This window comes from Erythrolamprus reginae, chromosome 3 (genome assembly GCF_031021105.1).
Source record: "Erythrolamprus reginae isolate rEryReg1 chromosome 3, rEryReg1.hap1, whole genome shotgun sequence".
NCBI lineage: Eukaryota > Metazoa > Chordata > Lepidosauria > Squamata > Dipsadidae > Erythrolamprus > Erythrolamprus reginae.
The window spans coordinates 29,625,150-29,635,378 of record NC_091952.1 but is presented as its reverse complement, the minus strand read 5'-3'; the positions used below and the strand labels follow the sequence as shown (position 1 = coordinate 29,635,378).

Sequence of the window (10,229 nt, the reverse complement as noted above, 5' to 3'; positions counted from 1 at the left end):
TAGCAGATCAATGTAACCAGAGAAGAAGCTGGGAGGGATTAGGTTAACAACTCTTAAAGCCTTTCTGGCAATGTTGTTACAGTGGGCAGCAATTAATTAATTAATTAATTAATTAATTAATTAATTAATTAATTAAATTAACCACGTACAGTTGGTACAGCGAGCAGAATCAGCGGCTGAGGGGTGGGGGGGAAGTCAGGCTTTTCAAAATCATTTGCCGATTTGCACCTGGCCCTCTTCCCCCCTGAGCACAGAAAAAGGTCAGCGGGTAGGAAGCGCGCCTTGTGGGCGGCGGCGCTCGCCAAAGCAGTGTTTCCCAACCTTGGCAACTTGAAGATATTTGGACTTCAACTCCCACAATTCCCCAGCCAGTGCTGGCTGGGGAATTCTGGGAGTTGAAGTCCAGATATCTTCAAGTTGCCAAGGTTGGGAAACACTGCGCCAAAGGAAGCGACTTCCTCCAACAGCGAGGCTTGTCTTTTAAATGGGCAAACGGGAAAACAAGCGAGTAACGTAATCGCAATTTCCCGGGCAATTTCGAAAAAAGCTTGCGTCGACGTGCCAATTTTCCGAAGAGAGCCCGGTCAACCCATCCAAAAAAGGCTCAGCCCGATTCACAAAACCCGGATTCACGGGTTGTTGCTCCTCTCCCGTGCAGGGAATCCATTCATGCTCTCCTCGTTCCCACCCTCAGGCTGAGGAGAAACCGTTTCTGGCTCAGCCCTACTGAGGGGGAAAAAAACCAACGTTCCGCGCAAAACAGCCGGACAGAATCGCGGCCCCCTCCTCCACCTTTCCCTCCGCTCTCTTGTTCCCAGGCTGCTATTTTTAAAACTACACACTTGCTTTCTCGGTCCCTTTCCTCCTCCTCCTCCACCTCCTCGAGGATTATGAATTTTTATTCCGGCCCCGAAGGGGTGGTTCCTCTCCCCTCCTTAAAAGGGTCCGAGAAAGGGGGCTGGACGAGGGGGGTCTATTTTAGGAGCAGCTCTGGGGAGCCGATGGCCTTGTTAGGGCAGCTTTGACCTTTTCCTGGGCAGAAGGAGGAGGCGAAAAAAAAATAGGAAGAGGCTTTTGGAAGCGATTTGGAGCCGGCCACAGTCTACGGGGCAGTAAAAACTGCTGGCATCGTCCAGGGCCGGGACCTCGTGGAGGGGGCATAGGAAGCAAGGGACGGAGGCAAAGCAACGAGGAACCCGGCAAGAAAATTTAAAGAGAGGGCGCTTTCCTGCAGATCTGCTTGGACTCTTAAAGAAATGGATCTTGGGGGGATTTTTTTTTTTTTGAGGAGGCTGCAAGGATGATATAAAGGCCAGTACAACTACTGGTAGTGGAGAGGGGAAATTACAACCCTTGGCCGAGGATGTAAAGTTTAGAACTTATACAGCTGAGGGGGAAATTCAAGCCTATTCTTTCCAAGACCAGACAGTAGTTTGTATCTCAAACTTCTCCATGTCTTGTTTGGTGGTAATGGTTCTGTAGAACCCAGCGGGGCAACTTTCTGAGTTCCCTGGCCCGATCTTCCCTCCGTGAACTTGTTGGATCTCACAGCAATTTCCTTTTCTTGGGCTCTTGGAAAATGGTTCAGCTGAACTTGGCTATGCGGCACTTGAATCGGCCTGTGGTACTTCCATTAACGGAGCCGTAATCTGGCTAAACAGCCAAGAGAGAAGAAGGGAAAAGGAAAGAAAAGAGGAGCAAAAGAGAAGAGTGGAAATCTCTGATTTTGGTTGTGTACCATGAGTGGTGGAAGGTTTGACTTTGATGACGGAGGAGCCTACTGTGGGGGCTGGGAAGGCGGCAAAGCCCATGGGCATGGCATCTGTACCGGCCCCAAAGGTCAGGGTGAATACTCAGGCTCTTGGAACTATGGTTTTGAAGTGGTGGGGGTATACACATGGCCCAGCGGCAATACCTATGAAGGCTATTGGTCTCAAGGAAAGAGACATGGCTTAGGGATTGAAACCAAAGGACGGTGGCTTTACAAAGGGGAATGGACCCATGGCTTCAAGGGAAGATATGGTATAAGGCAGAATGTCAACAATGGAGCAAAGTATGAAGGTACCTGGAATAACGGGCTGCAAGATGGATATGGTACAGAGACCTATGTTGATGGAGGTAAGACTGGCTAAGGTGTGGTTGGCTGCCAGTTCCTTTCCAGATGTGGCATAGACAATGTGCTATGTGAGCTAAGAGTCCCAAAGCTGCAATCTTGAAAAATAATTCAGTTCTTATTCCCGAAAAGAGGTGAAATGAAGGCCCTGGAGTAAAATGCAATATTTAATATCTTCAGATGTATGTATTTATTAAATTGCATCTGAACATGTACAAGTACATAGTTCTCCCTCTGTATATAAATGAGTGTGGGTATGTGCAAACTTTGCATTATATGTTATATACATGTCCCACACACGGATAGCTGGCTTTCCCATCACCTTAGCTGAATTTTTTGTTTTATTTATTTATTTTATTAATTGGATTTGTATGCCGCCTCTCTCCGTGGACTCGGAATTAATCTGTGTATTTGCATCTTACATGCATTTTATTGTTTAATTATCTGATGTCCATTGCCCAATTATAGTTTGACTCCAGATACAACTCCATCATTGATTAACCTTTGCAGTGTAGGATGTGTCAGTTCGAAGCTCATAGGATAAGCATTCATTTCATGGTATGGTATGGATCAATCTTTGCTAATTGGTTGAGCATCCATCACGCAACTCACAAAGTATCTCTGCTCTTATCAAGCAGAGGTGGTGAACAAGGAGATGCTTGCCACAGAATCAGAATCACCTTGAGGACAGCTTAATAAAATCCAGTGTACCAAGTACTGTATGTTTCTGTGCATAACCAGTTGCAAAATTACACTGGTGCAAGACAATCTTTGATGTGCCAATAATGTGACTTCTTTGGAATATTGTATCAACCCAATATTGTGGTTAAACAATTTGTGACTAGAAATCATACCATTACATAACTGGCTCATTAGGAACCTTCAGATATTTGTATGACTTTTATGGAAAGTTCAAGGCAAACTTCAAGCAGTTATGTATATTTCATAATCTGGTCATGATTCTTGGTAAGGAAGAAGGTAGTTTAGTTTAGAACAGCTGTCAGGATAATTAAACAATATGTTTACACATTTATTTGCATTTTAAGGTATTTTTATATAGGATGATGGATTATGGACAGTCTAACTGGCTAGTTTTTTGTGTTTATTTAACAAAATACTGTATTGAGTACTTTGTTCTATCCAACAAATAATCCTGTGGTTGAGAGTTGAATGCAAAACCAAAAATGAAAACCAGACAAAGAGAAAGAGTGAGGCGCTGCTTGGATAAATGCACAGCCAATAGAAACAAGTAAAAAGAAATGTTCAGCAGCAGGTGTCAAAATGTACTTATTGGTGTATTTTTGCCATGTAAGTTTATATGAAACTCTTGGCTTGTTTGCCTTATATATCAATGTGGTAAGCCACTTATGATGACTTTCCATTGAAACTAACAAGAGAAATAGATTTCTAAGTGAAATATGAAAAAGTTTTGTTCTTATTTGAACAGAATGTTCAAATGATAGCTGTAATAAATAAAATATAATCTTTTTCATTTGTATGAAATTAAATAAGTGCTACTGAATTTCATAAGACTGAATTACAGTACAGTATATGGAATACATGTAGGATTTCATTATTAATAACAGGGAAAAACATATTTCTTTCAATATTACCGACATTCACAGTATCTGTTTAGTATTATATCAATATCTCTTGACTCATATTAAACATTTTCAAGGCATGAGTTATTTGCGGTGAAGATTGCGTTAGTAAGTTATGTCCCTGCTGTGCCACCCAGAAATCAGAAGATGAATTTACCTGTACAACTGCTTCCAATCTGCAGGATATTCTAGATTATCATTAGCAAGAGCAAGAAAATTCATATGCTACATGCTTTAGAAAAAAAATATCTAAATCTGATGACAAATGTGCTTGTCTTCATACCTGAGCATTTCATTTGCATTTTTTGTTGTGAAGTTATTTTATATTCCACAGCTACAAATCTTTCCTTTTTCTGTTCCTTTCCAAGGAGAATCCAAATGACAATCTCTTATTTTTTTTATTTTATTTGTTTGTTTTGTCAAGTACATATTGGTGGTATTCAAAGATATAATAATATTTAAATACATGGTACTAGTAAAAAAAGAAACATTAGGACAGGGGACAGAAGGCACGCTGGTGCACTTATGCACGTCATGAAATAAATTAATTCATCGTGAAATAAATTAATATACTGTTAATTAAGTGCCGGGATGGCGCAGCAGGTAGAGTGCTTTAACTGCAGGCCCCTGAAGCTGACTGTAGATCTGTAGGTTAGTGGTTCAAATCTCATCACCGGCTCAAGGTTGACTCAGCCTTCCATCCTTCCGAGGTGGGTAAAATGAGGACCCAGATTGTGGGGGCAATATGCTGGCTCTGTAAAAAGTGCTGTTGCTAACATGTTGTAAGCCAGCATAAAAATTGAATAAATAAATAAATAAATACTACCTTTGGGGGAAAAAAGTATTAATTTATGAATGTTGGCCCATTGTACAATTAAAATTTAAGTTGGACAAATGTCAAAATCTTCCTTTGAAATGGAAATGTTTCTTCCAGAGGTCTTTACATGGCAGTTTCCGCAATGGGTGGACTTACACTCAATCATTAGCAATCAACAGTAGGTCCACAAAGAATTTGAATTAGCCCAAGAAAACTACATTACAGTTTAGCATAAACATGTTTGTTTGGATTTGGCTTAGCTTATTATGTAGATAAAGACAGTTGTAGTTTATTCAATAAATCATAATAGTCAGAAACATGCCATAGTAACATTTCTAAACCCAGCTAAAGATGGATGCTCAAGTAGTGTTAAAATATGGTGTGGATTTAGCAGAAAGATTTTATAGAAGCTCATTATTAGTTCTGTTAGGAAGACAATTGATGAAAAAAACCCTATAGAATGAAATGTCTAAAGAGTTTAGCATCCCCCAACTTCAGATGCTAGAATAGGATTAGAAATAATGAGAGCTACAGTCAAATAGTATAGACTATAGAATCTTCATTCCAATCCCTATACTGCATGTGTAAGATTAGCCCCACTTTTGACATTCTTTTGCAAGCCCCTAAAACCTGATTTTGCCAATGGGCCCGAAGACCTGGTTTTGGGAACACCTGAGTGGAATGCTGTTAGTTGTCAGCAGGAGAGGGACGTTATTGCTTCTTTATTATCTTTATATTGAGTTTTTATCTTTGCCAGCCACTTGGAACCACTGAGAGTAAGTTGGGCAGTCATACAAATTTTCCCCTCTATGCATGTATAACCATAGAATTAAAACATTGGAAGTATTTTTAGAATTAAAACATTGGAAGTATTCAGGAAGCCATCTGTTTCCTGAAACACCTTTGAACAATTAGGAGACTAGAGGTTAAAACGTGAAGAACAGTTTCAGGAATTAGATCTGTCTAGTTTAATGAAAAGAAGGACTAAGGGAGACATGATAGTAGTGTTCCAATATCCCAGGGGTTGCTACAAAGAAGAAGGAGTCAAACTCTTTTCCAAAGCACCTGAGGGTAGAACAAGAAGCAATGGGTAGAAACGAATCAAAGAGAGAAGCAACTTAGAACTAAGGAGACATTTCCTGACAAATAATTTCCTGACAATTAATCTGTAGAACAGCTTGCCTCCAGAAGTTGTGAATGCTCCAACAGTGGAAGTTTTTAAGAAAATGTTGGATAGCTATTTGTCTGAAGTGGTTTAAGGTTTCCTGCCTAAGCAGAAGGTTGGACTAGAAGACCTCTAATGTCCCTTCCAACTCTGTTATTCTATTCTATTCTATTCTATTCTATTCTATTCTAATTGTGTGCTATGACAGCCATTTGGATACTTACAGAGTTATCCACAGTTTTCCAAATATCTCCATGTTTCTCGTAATTTTTCTCTTTTCAGGCCCCTTTATTATCTTAGTTGTTATCACCAATCTGTTTCTGTTGGTTAAAATCCTTCAATTAAACATGAAGCCAGAACTGGATTCTATGTTGGTCTTACCAATACAGAACAGAGAAGAACTATACTTAACTTGAACTAAACACTGTGTTTCTTTTGATGTAGTCTATGACTAAATTTGCTTTTTTTTAGAAAAGAAAAAGTTGCATTTAATGGGACATATTTAATGTGATCCATCAAAACTTCCTCATCTCCCAATTTCTCTAAAGATATCTGCTGCCTTTGGATGTTAATTTACATCCATCTCTGGCAACGGGGATATTACAATAACAGATCATGAATCAAAGCATTTTTCCACCCAGTACCAAATGTAATGGCATAATGTATATGTCATGTAATCCTCCAAAATGTGGTTTAGTACAAACTATTGTCTATTGACATCACAATTACATACGTTCCACTATATCTGGAATTAAACCCTTTTCCACTTTTGAATAGTTTGCAAAACTATGTATACAACTTTGTGTCTGTGCGTGCTCATGTACACATACACACACACAAACATATATATATGTCACATGTTGGGGTTTTTTTGGGTTTTTTTTGATGAATTTGAAAATTAAGGAAGACTAGGATAGATCTATTTCGGCCTTATTTTGGCCTCATCAGCTAGCCATACCCACTGGGACTTGAACCTGCAACCTTTGCCTTGTAAGGCAGAGAATTATCCTCTAGGTTATATATATGGTTGTGTGTGTATGTGTGTATGTGTACATGAGCACGCAAATATTTCTGGACTCTCTCAATTGTATTAATGTCCGATATGCAGTGCAGATTCCAGACAGGTGAACTGTATTCGGACGAGTCCTCCACCACCCTGCTCGCAACAGAATAAGTTATTCCACCAGACCTGAAATTTTGGGCTTAGATAACTTAGAGCTATGTCGCCTTTGATCTGATCTAATTGTAGTTCATAAAATCATCTACCACAATGTCCTACCTGCCCATGAATACTTCAGCTTCAACTGCAACAACACATGCGCACATTCAAACTCAATGTGAACCGCTCGAAACTCGACTGCAGAAAACACAACTTCAGCAACAGAGTGATCAATGCATGGAATGCACTACCTGACTCATAGAAACATAGAAACATAGAAGTCTGACGGCAGAAAAAGACCTCATGGTCCATCTAGTCTGCCCTTATACTATTTTCTGTATTTTATCTTAGGATGGATATATGTTTATCCCAGGCATGTTTAAATTCAGTTACTGTGGATTTATCTACCACATCTGCTGGAAGTTTGTTCCAAGGATCTACTACTCTTTCAGTAAAATAATATTTTCTCATGTTGCTTTTGATCTTTCTCCCAACTAACTTCAGATTGTGTCCCCTTGTTCTTGTGTTCACTTTCCTATTAAAAACACTTCCCTCCTGGACCTTATTTAACCCTTTAATATATTTAAATGTTTCGATCATGTCCCCCCTTTTCCTTCTGTCCTCCAGACTATACAGATTGAGTTCATTAAGTCTTTCCTGATACGTTTTATGCTTAAGACCTTCCACCATTCTTGTAGCCCGTCTTTGGACCCGTTCAATTTTGTCAATATCTTTTTGTAGGTGAGGTCTCCAGAACTGAACACAGTATTCCAAATGTGGTCTCACCAGCATTCTATATAGTGGGATCATAATCTCCCTCTTCCTGCTTGTTATACCTCTAGCTATGCAGCCAAGCATCCTACTTGCTTTCCCTACCGCCTGACTGCACTGTTCACCCATTTTGAGACTGTCAGAAATCACTACCCCTAAATCCTTTTCTTTTTCAGTATTTGCCAACACTGAACTGCCAATACAATACTCAGATTGAGGATTCCTTTTCCCCAAGTGCATTATTTTACATTTGGAAACATTAAACTGCAGTTTCCATTGCTTAGACCATTTATCTAGTAAAGCTAAATCATTTACCATATTACAGACGCCTCCAGGAATATCAACCCTATTGCACACTTTAGAGTCATCGGCAAATAGGCAAACCTTCCCTACCAAACCTTCCCCTATGTCACTCACAAATATATTAAAAAGAATAGGACCCAGAACAGATCCTTGTGGCACACCGCTTGTAACCTGACTCTGCTCAGAATACTCGCCATTAACAATAACTCTGATGTCTACGCTTCAGCCAGCTGCAAATCCATTGAACTATCCAGGGATTAAGTCCAATCTTCACTAATTTATCTATCAGCTCTTTATGTGGAACCGTATCAAAGGCTTTGCTGAAGTCCAGGTAGGCAATATCCACGGCACCACCTCTCTCTGGTTTGTTTCCCAAACCCCAAAAACTTTAACCTTAGACTGTATAGATTCGACCTCTCCTTATTTCTAAGAGGTTGTAAGGGGCATGCATAAGCGCACCATTCTCCTACTGTCCCTGTCCTACTGTCCTATTGTCCAAATTTACCAATACTTACTTTATTTTACTCGTACCATACCTATCATCTTGTACGCATTTTGACAAATAAATAAATAAATATACATATATACAGAAAGAGGGAAAGAAAGTGAGTGAGAGAGAGACAAAGATAGATATTTAAACAAACTATTAATGTATAATGTATAAATTAAAATTCAGAGATACAGCCTGCCCTACAATCTTTGAAGCTACTATTTAAGTCCTATTTAGTGAGAGGAAATAGAAATAGAATGTTCCTTTTCTGTGCTACGGAAGCTGACGTTCCTCCTTTCTTACACTCTATAGTAATATTAAATTCATCTTTATAATACCATATACTGTATAACTATTTGGCAGAATTGCTTCCTCATTCTATTTCCTTTTCTAAAGAATCCTGACATTTCAATATTTTCATTTTTTAATTTATCAAATGCAGTAATTACTTTATAATTTTACAAACTTCCTTGCCCTGCTCTTGTGATATTTTTTGTATATTAACCTTTTTACAGGAATTATAGCATTGATTAGCAATTTAGCTTAAATGTTAAATTTACATATATTTGAGAGAAAGGGGATAATCTTGTAAGGATATGTTTATGTGAAGTGTCTTCTGGGTCTTATTTAATATTACAACATAATGGAAGACAGTGAAAATTAATAAGGAAGAAATTGACCAAGTCAATAGTTTTGTCTAAAAGGTGTTCACTTATTTACACCCTATTATAATTCATTCCAGAGTCTTGTCCATCATATTTTGCGTATTTTTTCCTTGTCTTCATAGTATTTATTTTAGATCGTTAAGGATTATTGTCCTTTGTTGATATGATAGACCTCATTGGTGAGCTATGGAGGTCAGAATCCATAAAAATTCTTCATTTGTTCTTGGCCCTTTGCCTATGAGAATGCAAATCCTTGGGGGAGCTAGTTTCTCTTTTCTGGGAATAAATATTTGTATTTCTTTAGCATATTTCATTCCAGGATACCCAAGCTGAATGGAGAGTAGGGGAGGGTAGCTTACTAATTTTGGAATGGAATTTGAAACAGTGTGTGAGGGATAGAAGAAAAGTTTCGGGGGTGAGGGTGTAGTGTTGTTCGTTGCTGAGGTAACCATGTCAACAAAAGGTGGACAATGAAGCAAGATAGAATCTCTGAAGTAAGGAAAGTTAATGTTTTGTGCTAATTGGTGGGAAAGGGACCAATCTTTTTCTGTAAAAAGAACAAATTCTCTTATAAAAAAGAAGGTTTTTGTTACATTTAAATACAGTGTTCCCTCGATTTCCGCGGGGGATGCGTTCTGAGACCGCCCGCGAAAGTTGAATTTCCGCAAAGTAGAGATGCGGAAGTAAATACACCATTTTTGGCTATGGACAGTATCACAACCCATCCCTTAACACTTTAAACCCCTAAATTACAATTTCCCATTCCCTTAACAACCATTTACTCACCATTATTACTGGTACTCCCCATTGAATAAGACACTTAGTGATCCTGATATTTATAAACATAATTATTCATTAACAATAATTATTTTTTTGTTATTTATTTGCAAAAATTATTAGTTTGGCGATGACATATGACGTCATTGGGTGGGAAAAACCATGGTATAGGAAAAAAACCGTGAAGTATTTTTTAATTAATTTTTTTGAAAAACCGTGGTATAGGCTATTCGCGAAGTTTGAACCCGCGAAAATCGAGGGAACACTGTAGTTTCCAACTGAGAATATATACAACAATGGAATGATAACTCATGGAGTATTGTCATCCAGGACAATAGATGGATGGATTGGATAGAATAGGATGGATT

The 10,229-nt window shown here is 38.7% G+C and overlaps 1 protein-coding gene across 1 annotated transcript in view; it reads left to right on the top strand.

The window, feature by feature from the left end:
• Window positions 1–942: 942 nt before the first annotated feature.
• JPH2 (junctophilin 2) overlaps window positions 943–10,229 on the top strand; it is a 77,495-nt gene continuing 68,208 nt past the window's right edge. Inside the window, exon 1 of the mRNA XM_070744684.1 lies at window positions 943–2,118. Coding sequence (XP_070600785.1) covers window positions 1,740–2,118 — 379 coding nt within the window. The 5' untranslated portion in view covers window positions 943–1,739. The remainder of the gene's footprint in view (window positions 2,119–10,229) is intronic.